Genomic DNA, 13,668 nt, shown 5'->3' on the forward strand with positions numbered 1-13,668 from the left:
CTGATTAAAGGGGGGAAAAACCACTTTCCTAGTAGTTTATGTGTTTTGCAAAACTAGCTTTACATATTATACACATAAATTATCAGAATTTCCACTTACATCGTTTTAAAAAATATATATTTAACAAAACGCTCCTAAATGTACAATATCTGGGTTTTGTAAATCACTTGGTTGGGTTGTTAAGACCAAGCCCTAAAAGTCACACAGACGTGCATCAGAGAGGAGACTGAGGCTGGCTCCACACAAGTGTTCTGCTCATTGCTCTGGAAAATCCCCTAAGACTGGTCGTCCCCCAGTCACTGGATCTGCCCTTAGCCACAGAGGGCATGGCAGCTGAGTCCCCACGTCAGAGGCACTGTGTAGACACAGCCTGCGTCAGAAGGACTGGTGGGGCGAGGGGACTGGTCTTCCTTCCTGGACAAGGATGGTGGATCTCAGCAAGTGGGGCGGGACAAGGGCGCTGGCAAAGGCCTGGGAAGAGATAGCCCTCGATGGCCCTCCAGCCAGTTGGGGTTTGAGGTGCGGACACGGGGCAGGAGGCCAAGCACACTGCGTTTCCCATCATTACACAAAACCAAACCAATGAGGAGCAACCAAAGGACACAAGGAAATGGACACAACCCTAGGGACAGAGAAACACCTGGACAGACCCCTCGGCCAGGCATACACTGGGCTCTGATCTCTGAAACACAGGGGCGGAGCTGGAAGTCAGGGGCCCCGCAGTGCTGGGCCCTCACACTTCGTAAATTTTGTCCTGCAGGTAGCTGAAGAGGGAATCCAGGCCTTTGGAGGAGCTCCAGAGCTGCTTGAGCATGATGCATTCTTTCTCGTTCACATCTTCAAGCACCGACCTCAGAAAGCTCCGCACGAGGCATTTTGACTCCTCCAGCACCTGCAGGGAAATGCACAAGCCTCGTTAGTCAGGCGCCGGGGACCTGCTCCCGAGGGACATACTTGGCCTGGGTAACCTTCTGATGTCCACAGCCAGAGGAGGCGCCTCCTGTGGTCCTGGGCTTCCCAGGCCTCTGCCCCTTGGCAACACCAGGAACAGGTTGCACGTGTGCCCAGATGTCAAGCCCTCAGTCCCTGGGATGGCTGAGTGGGACCTGTGTTAAGCCCAACTGCAAGGACTTGGTCTTTTACCCAAGGGTGACCGATACTCAGTTTCACTTTCTATGGATGTCAGGAAAAAACTTGGGGAAACGCTGCTTTAACCTCCGTGTGCTACCTAACTCAAGAATGGCTGGGACCGCAGAGTAAGATAATGAAATGAACTAACGGGTTGCCAAGGTACCCACAGGACCCGCCTCGACAGCAATGTCCCTTGTTCAGGCTTAGCAGTAAGCAGTGGTAATAAAAGTAGCAATCCTTGCAATAGCAAGTAATAACAATGGCAGTAAATGGCAGTAACGAGCAATAATAGAGACAACAGTAATACTATAGTATTATAGTTGTGATAACAGTAATGTTAGTGGTGGTAATAACGGTAACAGTAGTAACAGAGCTATAGTATTACAGCAGCGATCATAGTAATGCCAGTGATAGCAATACGATAGTACTATATTACAGCAGTATTAACGATTGGAATATTAGTAATACAGTAGCCAGCGTGGTAAAAATAGCAATAATAATCATGATCATGAGTAAGAACAATCGCAGCAATCACAGCAAAGCCACTACAACCACATTAGCTGTCGGCTCTATGACAGGCACTCTCGGTGCAGTCATTTATTTCCACCTCAAATTCACAAATAGGCAGTATGTTTATCTCTGCATTACAGATGAAGGACCCGAGCTCAGGGAAGTGGAGGTGCCCACGGCTGCCTGGTGGACATGCCCTGCAAACCCCTGGCTGATTCTGTAGGCCCCACGGCTGCCTCAGTCTGGCAGAGGCACTGCTGGCAGCAAAGTGTCTGAGCATCCTTCTGCCTCCCCATTCTCTGTGGACGTGGGAACTTCAGTTCTCAGTCTTACCAAGCGCTTTCAAACAGAAAAAAGCAAGACAAGAGCTCCCTTGCTCAAGCAGGCTGGAACCATATCCTTCAGCTTGGGCTGGAGGCTCACGGGTGGTAAGAGGGGACGAGCTGACAAAGGACACCTCTTCCCTCCCCCAAATTTCTCTGAGGACCACCATCTCCGGGGGTTATGGGGAAGATTCCTGTCTCAGGTGAATCACCCTGAAGCTCCTGAACTCCTATCTGTGGACAGGAGAGTCTTCCTTGCAGGACTTCTTCAAAAGCCGTTTCTGAGCACCCCCAGAGGTCAGACTCCTCAGGGGAGCTTTGGAGTCTTTGTCCTCCTGCCTTTACAGCCTCATGGCCCCCAAACATGCTGTGCGCCAGCTCACACCACCAGGAACCACTGCCTGAACCCCACGTGCCCTCACTCACACTGTTTACCCCACTGAGAACGTCTACCCACTCCTGCAGGCAGTGGCCCCTATGGCACCAACCACCCCTGTCTACCTAGGCTCATGCAGTTTCCTGGGACCTGAGATCTTTGGGGTGAAAACCACAGGAGAGAGTCCTGGGCAAAGAGGTGGCCGTCAGAGTCATCAGGAAGATTAAAAGAGAATCCACAGAAAGAGCTGAGCAAAGGGCTCGGCCCACGACAAACGACCACCAAGAAGGCAGGGCTGTCCCCACCCTGCCACCGTCCCTGGGACCACAGGCTTCCTGGGGGCAGCGCTGCACAGTGGGTGTCTGTAAAGGCTGGCGGGGGCAATCAGGAGGTGAGTGACTGCGGGTGGGGACTCAGGGTAGACGGGGAGAAGTTGTGGGGACCGCTCGGCCCCCACAGTCCAGCCCAGCGCCCCATGACGCTGCAGCACAGTGAGCGGCCAGACCTTCTGCTCTCAGAGAGCCTTTTCTCCTGCCCTGCCCTTTCTCCCCCTTCCCAGGGTATTCCCACGCAGCGCTCAGAGCGACTTTTAGGAGATAAAATCGACAGTTAAAACCCAGTACCTCCATGGAGGTGTTATTCACTTATCCCGTTTTCAAGGAGTTGAACTATAGACTCTAAATGTGCTGCGCGCTGGGCGGGCAGGAGAAATGAGGTACCAGGGCGGCAGGAACTGGTGTTTCTCATCTCTCAGCTGGCTCATACCCTGCCCTTATTCGCTTTTGCTTCCCCTTTCTTTGAAAACCATAGATGATTTGTGTGTCTGTGCAAGTTTAGGAACTTTAAAGCATCACTTCTACCCCAGGCTATAAATCTCTTCTGAGGTTTCTGCACTGGAGCTGACGTGGGAACACCTAATGGTGCTCACCGTCTCCCTCTGGATTTAAGCTCTCAGCACCGAGACTCGGCCTCTGCGAAATCACACAGGGCCTCCCATGGACTCCCTGCGCGACCTCTGGCAAGTCAGACACTCCCTTCCGGTCTCGCGGCCCCCACCTGCGAGAACAGCGCACAGAGACGCGGAACTCACCACCGCGCTGCAGGAGGCCATCTCCTTGACCCGCAGCATGACCTCCTGGCTGAACGTGGTCGGCCAGAAGACCTGGGACACCAGGCCTCTGCTGCATGCCTCCTGGGCGGTGAGCTTCCGCCCACAGAAGAGCATCTCGTTGGCCTGAAAAAGCAAAGGCAGGAGAAAGCTGAGAGCCGGTATGCCTGTGAGCCTGTTAATGAGTGAGCGTGCTGTGGGTGATGGTCCCAGCTCTCAGAGGCAGCATCCTTAACTGGAGACCAAAGATGCTGGGGGAACTATTTGCCAACGCTTGTATCTGTATGCATCTTTCTGAGCCGAGGGCCTCAGCTTCTGTTAAATTCCCGAAAGAAGTCATGTACCTACAGGAGCTTCGTCTGCCCAATACCCCTCCCCGTGTCTGGTGGCAGATGCCCCAGGAGGGACTGGGGACAGTTCAGAGTTGACACCCCGTCCTTGATGGCTGATATGGGAATAAGCAGAAGAGCCACCCTAGACATTAAAGCTCTCTGTGAGGTCTCCAAGCTGGAGAGCATGGGGAAGAATCTTTCTCCTTCTCTGGTGGCTTAAGTCACTCAGCCCAAGGCCACCCACTGCTGTGTCTGTCCCTGCTCCATGGAGACGAGGAGCTGCAAAGACAGGACAGGTGGAGAACAAGAGCCCTGCTGGTGCTGGGATTCTGGGGCCTGGCACCCCGAACAGGGGCTCCACTGTTGGACCTGCCAGTTACGGGAACCGTTAAACTCTCTGTTCCCCCACACCACCCTTTAAGCCACTTCAGGTGTCTCCCTCACCGACTGCCCAAAAGGTCCTGAGTAACCACATGATCCCGACACAGAGAATGCATCCTTTCCAGGGGCCCAGAGTTGGACGCAGACGCTGCCCAGCAGCCAAGGGCAGAAACCCCTCCTGCCTTCTGAAGAGTCCTCTGTACTCTGCTCCCCCAAGAACTTCTCTCAGCTGTGATCCGTGTTCTGGGAGGAGCTACGTGGACAAGGTCCTAGGCAGCGGCGGGGCACAGTGCAGCCACCACTGACACCGAGCGGCTGTCCCACTGACACTCAGGGCAAGAGGGTCGTAGCCCCTCCCTCCTTCAGGACAAGTCCCTGCCTCCTTCCCACAGCGGACCGTGCAATCCCCTCCCTGACTGCTGTCTACCGGCCTCCCCTCCCATCCCCTTCCTGGCTCTGCACACTTTAGCTGCTCTTAGGCAGATGTTGAAATGCCAAGCTCTCCCAGCCTCTGGATCTGTGCACCCGCTTCCCCTCTGGGGGGGTCATGATGACCCAAAGGACAATCTTTCACGGCCGAGGAGCAAAATTTGTCAGGTCGATAACAGGCTAATGGATGCATCTGGTTGGAGGTTTGAAGACAAACACACGCTGTACGTATTTAGAGACAAGAGACGCCGTCTCAGGAAGAAGAAATGCGAGGAAGGAGCCCAGTGGAAGAAGCCAAACGGGACGCAGTCAGTTGGCAAAAACAGGTCTCAACTGGGAACATTCTTGGAGTTTCAGAAATGACTGAAATGAAAGAAAGAGACCAGGCTCTGCAATGTTAATATGTTTGTGACCACCAAGGCCGGGAGGAACGGGGCAGAGCGCAGAGGCTGAGATCACAGGGGAACGTGCCTGCCTCATCTGCCCACCACCGCTGAGGCTGTGAGCCACAAGAAAGCGGCCCCAGCTCCTGAGTCCAAACCACCTTGCAATCCACCTGCTGAGCTGCTGCGTAGACACCGGCGGGCAGCAACCCCAGGGAGGCAGAAGAAGCTGAGACGACCTGCAGACTGCACAGGGAGGGAGCAGCCCTGGGACTCTACCCACGTGAAGGGCCACGTCCTAAACACCAGGACAGAGGAGGGGTGCTCTGGCACCCCAAATGTGCTGCAGAGACGAGGAGGCTTACCAGGGCGACGCCTAGGATCTGGGGGAAGGTGTAGGAGGAGCAGCCGGCGGGCGTGAGGCGGATGGTGGCGTACGGGGTCTGGAACCAGGCCTTCTCGCTGGCCCACACGATGTCACAGAGGGGCAGGATGGAGGCACCCAGGCCCAGAGCAGGCCCATTGATCGCCACCACGATGGGCTTCTTGAACTGGATAAAGGCCTTCACAAAGTCCCTGGGGAAAAGACAGGACCCTCTTTAGCAGGTGAGTGGATTTGCCAAGACCCACAGACAAGCTTCTGTCGAGGTGGGAATAAGCCTTCCCAGGTGCTGGAAAGCACCCACGGGTCATCAGGGGACCTCCCAGATGGCGAGCCCCGGAGCCACACGCATAGAAATGGCACAGTGCTTGGCATCAGATTTTCAGGGGAAAACTCATGGAGTGACCACGGTTTGCCCAGAAGATCCCAGGTCAACCCATGGTCCCAGCACTGCACCTGGCTACCCTGCCCTCCCACCTCCAAGATAGTAATGAAGAGCAAATACCCTTAAGGAGGACACCCTGAATGTTAACGTTCAGAACGGACCTAAAGGAGGGTTTTATAAGGAGGGGTATTTGAACTCAAGGAGAGAAGGAATGTTCTAAGGGTAGTGTTGAGGGTGGAGTGGGCGCCTTTGGTGGCATGAACCCCTTGGTACTGGAGGTACCCCAAGTTTGGCCCGATGATCACCCTGAGTGAGCGTTAGACCATGGGCACAGGTGGGGACTGATGACCTCTAAAGAGTTCTTTCAGTCTCAGGACTGTCTGATTTTGAATTACCTACAGGCATACCAGACTCACTGAGTGTGGTTCTAGAATGTTGATGAAGGTCTGTATGTTTGGGTGGCTTTGGCCAAAACTGGGGAAGGATGCTGGGCTCCCCTGGGGGCATGAGGCATCTGGCTCCGTGGCTTTGGATTAGGCAATGTCGCCTCCCTGTCCTGCACCAAGCAAGCTTACAACATGCATCTTGAATATTAAACAGGGACACCTACAACCACCTCCGGTCCTCTGCCTTAGGACACTCTTCACCTTCCCCCTAGCTGCTTTATAAGGTCCATAAAACATTAATGTTATCGGACATGGAGGAAAAACCCAGGATGTCTAGTAAAGCCTGCATCCCTCATTATTTTCAGGTGGAAGACTGGAAACTAACAGGAACTCACAAGAATAAAATCCAGACTCCAAACTGTGACCTTGGTCTGCCTCCGCTTCCCTCTCCAGACTCATCTACTGTCTCTCTCATCTCTGCTCACTGTGCAGGGGCTGCCTCGGCCTTCTGAGAGTTCTTGGAACACTCCGTGATCGGGATTTGCAATTATCCCAATTATTTGCTGCTTGCTTGAACTCTCCTCCTCTTCCAGTTCCTTAAGGAAACTCACAGGTCTGCCTCATGCACTGCTTGGTCTCCAAGCACATTGGGATGAACACTTGGTAAATCAGCTCCCAGAAAGAGAGCAAGGATGGTAGATGTGCGGTAGGGAGGCACCGGCTGGTCATCAGACCTGCTTTCCCTTCCCTCTTCTTCCTGGGGTTACTATTGGAACATGGTTCTCAGTCTCCCTGGCAACTGGCTATGCCCAAGTAACCAGGTGCCGGCCGATGGGACATGAGTAGAAACCAGATACACACTTCTGGGCCTGGTACAAGAAAATCTCCCACCACACAGCCCTCCCAGCCCTCTCAGCTTAACAAGCTCAGCAATCTTGGAACACATTTGTTGAATCACAAAATGGCAGGTGTTTGGGTTCCTGACTCAGCCCTTGGGGGACAGCCATGGGTTGATCGGTAATATCTACTCTGAGATCACACATGCAAGAAGTAAATTTCTTTCACAGCTGAGCCATTATGTATGTTGGGGGTTCATTTGTTACAGCAGCAAATACTTAACTTATACAAACATCAAGCTGATTTATCTCTTCTCAATTGATACTACTCCCCCAAATTCGTCTCAAAAGATCTGGGTATCACAGTGATACACCGGGATTGGACTGAACTGTGAGAAGATGGCTTAACATCATGGCTCCTGACATGGGGGTTATCTTGGGACCTACGTGCTGTCACAAAAGTATGCACCCAGGCTTGAGCCGTTGGATTTCCTGACTTCTGTACGACTCTGTGCGTAGACTCTTTGTGACGCACCTTAGCCACTGTTGTCCCAGTGCAGCTGACCCCAGAGTACACTGCTGCACAGAGGGAGATGTGGCCCTATGCCTTCTGAGTCCTGGTTTTCCAGTGGCCTGTTTCCTAGCTTGACTTCCTAACTTCATGGCCCCAGTCACTGGTTTTAACAGGAGGTTTTTGCCAAATGCAATTTGGAATCTGCAGGGGGACGTGGGGCTTCTTTGCAGGGTCCTTGGAACCACGGGGTTTGGGTTTGGGATTTTCAGCAGATGTCCCATTCCTAAACCCCCTGGTACAACTCCAGGACCTTGGATCTCACAATTGGGAAGGATGTTAAGAGAGAGGCAGGGAACCAAATCTTCCACTTGGCATAGAATCACCTCCTGAGGATGCATCACAGCCTCTGTTGCACACTCTCAGTAAAGGGGGCACACCCCTATCAGGACGCCCCCCCCTGCTGTGGCCCCTCTGATACTCCTATTCCCTCTGCTTCACCATCCACACGACAGTCCTTCCAGAAAGTCACTTGGGCACTCATGACTCTCCAGGAGCTTCCTCTTCCAGACCCCAGAAACTTTCATGCTGTTGTTTCCAACCTGAGCTCTGTACACAGGCACCAAGGACCCCCGAGGAGGGCAGAGGGGCCCAAGCATGCTCAGCTCCGACCCTCTGACCCTTCAACCCACCCTTCCATTTCAGTCCAGCGTGCCGAGTGCTGTTGCTTTGGTTGTGTCCGACTCTTTGCAATCCCATGGACTATAGTCTGCCAGGCTCCTCTGTCCATGGGACTCTTCAGGCAAGAATTCTGAAGTGGGTTGCCATTCCCTTCTCCATTCAATCCAGCAGACTTGCAAATTCATTTCCTTGATATAAAAACGCGGTGAGCAGACCACACTCCCCTTCCTTTTCCTCTCACCTCGAGTAGGAGATCGCTATCACAAGGGCCCGCTGGACGTGCAAGCCAGACAGCAAACAGGATATTGCATTACAGATGCTGCCGCTCAGATATCTGATCCTGGCCTGGATGGCAGGGCAGCGCTGGGAAGATGGCTGGCGTCTCCCCCCATGTCAGAGCCCCTCGGCCTCACGCCAGCCCTCATCGCTGCCTCCACTCAACCTGAGCCCGTGCCGGGAGCTGCAGGCTGGGCTGACGTGGCAGGAGGATCAGGAACTTTGGGGGCTAGAGGACTTGGCCTCCAGCTTCAACACTGCCGCTAACGAGTGGGGAGACCTGGGGCAAGTCACCTAGTCTCTGGAACCTTATTTGGCTTCTCTTAAAACGGGAAAGCCAGTGGTATGTCCTGAGATGAGAGCAGAGGCTTCAATGTGAGGGTCCACCCAGTACCAGCTCAGTGCCTGGCACGTGGGTCTCTGTCATCACGGTCAGCACATCGGCCGGGGAGGGCAGACACAGCTTTCATGCTGTTCCCAGTGGTCCGTGAGCTCCTCTCCTGGCCCACAGGAGACTCGGAGCAAAATCCTGCATCGGGAGTGTCCAGAGTCCACCCAGAGCACTTGACAACTGTGACCCTGCTGCCCGTTCCCTTTAACAGGAGCTGTGGGGTGCAGCCCCCCACTGCCAACATTCGGAGCCAAGTCGGCTGAGATGGGCATGTGGCACCAGGCACACACACAGTGACAGCCACCCTGGGCCCCCCACCAGAAGCCTGTTCCATCGTCAGATCCAGGCTTTTAGCTAGACCTCATGGCTGGAAGTAACGGGAAGAACAGTGAAAATCATTCTTTACCCCAGTCCTAAGTACTCATTACGGGCCAGGAATGGACGAAGTACTGCACACAGGTAATCTCACTCCTTCTCGTCCCAGCATCCAGCCAGCAGGCCATGGTCTCCCGTGAGGGGTTCAGGTGAGGCCGGCCTGGATGGAGCACATAGCTTTTTTTGGGTCCTGGATAGAGGCTTCTGCGGAGTGAGTCATTCGAGCTCTTCCCACATCTGCTAGTTCATTCAGCGAACATCTGCAGAGGGCAGGCAGCTTCCCGGGCCAGGTGCAGGCGTGTTTTCTTTAGGAAACTATCAGGATGGGGAGGGACCACGGCGGGGGTGCCACGGCCGCGTGTCTGGCCCGGATCCTGGGCTCAGCCCAGCCGAGATCGTGCGTAAGAACTGCAAGGGACGCCAGCAGCTTACAAGGTTCTGTGGCCAAAATACGTATCGGCCTTGCTAGATTCTGAACGAAGTTCTTTCACAAGAGACCTCTCAGACTGTAAATTTCTTAACATGCCTGGAAAATCCACAGACAAGGGGACAGACCTCATTTATCAGCAGGGTCCCTCATTCACGATGCTTCTCTGGAAAGCTTCAGCAAGTTTTCTGGGAAATGCTTCTCTACAACACTGTGGTTCTAAAACTTCTGGGACATGTGTGTTAAGTCGCTTTCAGTCATGTCTGACTCTTTGTGACCTCATGGACTTATAAGCCGCCAGGCTCCTCTATCCATGGGATTCTCCAGGCAAGAATAATGGAGAGGTTGCCATGCCCTTGTCCAGGGGATCTTCCCGATTTCTGGTGCACTGTCAATGTGGAGAAGCCTCTTGGTTGGCACGCGGCAGGGGTTCCTGATCTTGCTTTCATATTAGAATCACCAAAGAAATTTTGAAACCCAAGGCATGCTCCCCCAGCGCTCCCCTCACTCATTAAGCCCAAAGCTCCTGGAGATGCTGCCGAGCTGCTGGGTTTTGGAAAAGCTCCCGGGCTGAGAACCAGTGGTCCGGGGGAGTGTGGTCCCAGACAAGTCATGGTTCGGTGGTGCCTCCTGGTCCCTGGAGAAGGAGCACTTAGTCCACATACGGTGGAGCAGCGGGTGTGTGCCCCTCCCAGGGTGCAGGACCAGTGACAGCCGTGCTGGAAGTCACACTCACTTGCTTCTGACAAATCTGTAAGGAATGAGGTTGTAACCACCCTTTGCTTTCCCAAAAGAGATACTGGTCTATGGGAGTGGATGTCCTCCCCAGGATCCCAGCTTTTGCCCCAAAGATAATGCAAGAGGGGGAAATGCTCCCCACCCAAGGGTCTGCATATACAGAGCTGCACGTCCCTCCTCCTCCTCATGGCTGAGCCTTGTCAGCTCCATGAGGCTGGGACGCCCAGAAAAGCAAAGATTTCACCATCAGGCAGAGGGTGGGATTAGTGTGTATAATACTTGGGCATTACCAGAGGCTGGGTTTAACATGAGGAAATAAAATCTCTTTATGATAAAAAAAAAATAAAGTGGGATATAACCTAGAGTGTAAAAGCATCTCTAATTTTGGCAGGAAAATATCGGATGTCCAATTGAACTCTGAATTTCAGATAAACATAAAACAATTTTCCAATAGTCACATACAGATATGAGAATTGGACCATAAAGAAGGCTGAGCACCAAAGAACTGATGCTTTTGAATTGTGGTGCTGGAGAAGACTCTTGAGAGACCCTTTGTACTGCTAGGAGATCAAGCCAGTCAATCCTAAAGGAAATCAGTTCTGAATATTCATTGGAAGGATTGATGATGAAGCTGAAGCTCCAATACTTTGGCCACCCGATGTGAAGAGCTGACTCGTGGAAAAGACCCTGATGCTGGGAAAGATTGAAGACAAAAGGATAAGAGGGTGGCAGAGGATGAGATGGTTGGAAGGCATCACTGACTCCGTGGACATGAGCTTGAGCAAACTCCAGGAGATAGAGGACAGAGGAGCCTGGCGTGCTGTAGTCCATGGGGTTGCAAAGAGTTGGACACGACTGAGCAACTGAAAAAATTTTTAGTATAAGTGTATCCCAAGTGCTGCATAGGATGGGATATACTTATGCTTTTAAAAATGTTTCCTTGTTGGAAATTCAAATTTAACTAAGCAGCCTGTATTTTCACGTGCTAAACCTAGGCATATCCCCCCACGTGTCTGAACTCCAGCAAGGCTCACCTGATGGCCTCCGCGATCCGGGTGCTCTCCTTCCTCCGGTCGCTGGACAACCTGCCAATCAGGTAGGAGTAATCCAGGCCACTGCAGAACACGCTGCCCACAGCGCTGAGGAGCAGCAGTTTGCTGTCGTCTGTGGCTGCATTGCAGAGCGCACGCCGCACTTCCTTCATGATCTGAGGGCAGAGATGGATTTGTGGGAATGGTGAGTGGTCCCTCTAAAAGCAGAGCACCTCCAGGCCTGTGCAGAGCCCTGGGCGTAGAGGAGAGTGAATCTGCTCTTCCCGTGCAGGGAGCCTCCCCTGCATACACGCCACACCCAGACCAAAGAAAGAAACCCAAACCCAACTCCCTGTACCATCTCCAAAGCAGCACAGAGCGCCAAGGAGGTGCCAGTGGGGTCAGTGGCTGCAGGCTCGGAAGCCGGGTGTGAAGCTGTCTAAGCCTGCTAAATCTCAGCACATCCTCCGCCAGCATTGCTTATTTGGCCCTTTCCAAGGTGTGGGAAAATATTCTTGCGCACAGCTCAGGCAAGGTATGTCAGCTGTCGCCAGAAGTCCCAGTTTAACTATGCTCCTGCTTATCCTTTTTGTTTTCATAGCAGCAGTCATTGATATATGTTGGGCTTCTCTTGTGGCTCAACTGGCAAAGAATCCGCCTGCAATGTGGGAGACCTGGGTTTGATCCCTGGGTTGGGAAGATCCCCTGGAAAAGGGAAAGGTTACCCACTCCAGTATTCTGGCCTGGACTGTATAGTCCATGGGGTCACAAAGAGTCAGACACGACTGAGCGACTTTCAAATTCAGATTTCAAAAAAATACATATCAATGCTGCTGAGGATACAAAGTGCTAATACCATAGCATATACCAAAAACCCACACTCATTTATATAAACATTGCTACCTAGGATCAGGTTGCATCTTTTGGTCCCAAGATGCAATCCTGTCCGTCACAGTTCTCTTCTCCAGTTTAATATGTGTTGAATTGAGCAGTTCCATATATCCAGTAATAACAATGCTATCTTGTTTATCCTTAATTCCACTAAGATGCTCACACGGCTCAGAGGTCAAGTGGGAAGTGGGCTCTGGCACCAGACTGACCTGTAACATTTTCCAGGTGCCAAGGAAAATAACCATTAAACACAAATTCTATATCCAGCTAAACCATCATTCAGAGGCAAGGGTAAAGATCAGGCATATTCAAGGAGGGAAGGATGGGGAGAAGGGATGGTTAGGGAGTTTGGGATGGACATGCACGCACTGCTGTATTTAAAATGGATAACCAACAAGGACCTACTGTATACCACAGGGGACTCTGTTCAACGTTATGTGGGAGCCTGGATGGGAGGGGAGTCTGGGGGAGAATGGACGCGTGTATATGTATGGCTGAGTCCCTTCACCGTTCACCTGAAACTATCCCAACATTGTTAATCGGCTATGCTCCAATATAAACTAAAAAGGTTAAAAAAAAAAAAGATTAAGAATTTTCAGTAAAAGAATGCTTACTACCCTTAGGCCCTCGCTGGAAGAACTAAAAAAGGATGCACTTCAAGAAAAAGAAAACTATATTCACAAAGAAAAACTGACTTGCAAAGAAAAGCAGCCAGCAAAGAAAGGAGAAAATGTGTCAGTAAATCAATGTAAGAATTGACTATGAAATCATCATCAAACTGATAGAGGCTGACTGAAGGCTGGAGTTTGCACGGGTGAGAGGCCAGAGTTGGGGCATGTGAGGCTGTGTCTGGAGACGGTGCAGAGGCCACTGTCACATTCAGTTCAGTTCAGTTCAGTTCAGTCGCTCAGTCATGTCCGATTCTCTGCAACCCCATGAACTGCAGCACGCCAGGCCTCCCTGTCCATCACCAACTCCTGGAGTTCACCCAGACTCACATCCATCGAGTCAGTGAGGCCATCCAGCCATCTCATCCTCTGTCGTCCCCTTTTCCTCCTGCCTCCAATCCCTCCCAACATCAGAGTCTTTTCCAATGAGTCAACTCTTCGCATGAGGTGGCCAAAGTACTGGAGTTTCAGCTTTAGCATCATTCCTTCCAAAGAAATCCCAGCGCTGATCTCCTTCAGAATGGACTGGTTGGATCTCCTGGCAGTCCAAGGGACTCTCAAGAGTCTTCTCCAACACCACAGTTCAAAAGCATCAAGTCTTCGGCGCTCAGCTTTCTTCACAGTCCAACTCTCACATCCACACATGACCACTGGAAAAACCATAGCCTTGACTAGACGAAACTTTGTTGGCAAAGTAATGTCTCTGCTTTTGAATAT

The 13,668-nt window shown here is 52.2% G+C and overlaps 1 protein-coding gene across 1 annotated transcript in view; it reads right to left on the reverse strand.

Moving 5' to 3' along the window:
• Positions 1-4: 4 nt before the first annotated feature.
• Positions 5-13,668, reverse strand: part of CDYL2 (chromodomain protein, Y-like 2) — a gene marked incomplete at its 5' end in the record, with an annotated part of 53,515 nt that continues 39,851 nt past the window's right edge. The window contains 4 exons of the mRNA XM_010850859.1: positions 5-892; positions 3,431-3,574; positions 5,339-5,549; positions 11,396-11,568. Of these exons, the coding sequence (XP_010849161.1) occupies positions 734-892; positions 3,431-3,574; positions 5,339-5,549; positions 11,396-11,568 (687 nt within the window). The remainder of the gene's footprint in view (positions 893-3,430; positions 3,575-5,338; positions 5,550-11,395; positions 11,569-13,668) is intronic.

The sequence above is a fragment of the Bison bison genome, unplaced genomic scaffold (genome assembly GCF_000754665.1).
Source record: "Bison bison bison isolate TAMUID 2011002044 unplaced genomic scaffold, Bison_UMD1.0 scf7180017864295, whole genome shotgun sequence".
Classification (NCBI taxonomy): domain Eukaryota; kingdom Metazoa; phylum Chordata; class Mammalia; order Artiodactyla; family Bovidae; genus Bison; species Bison bison.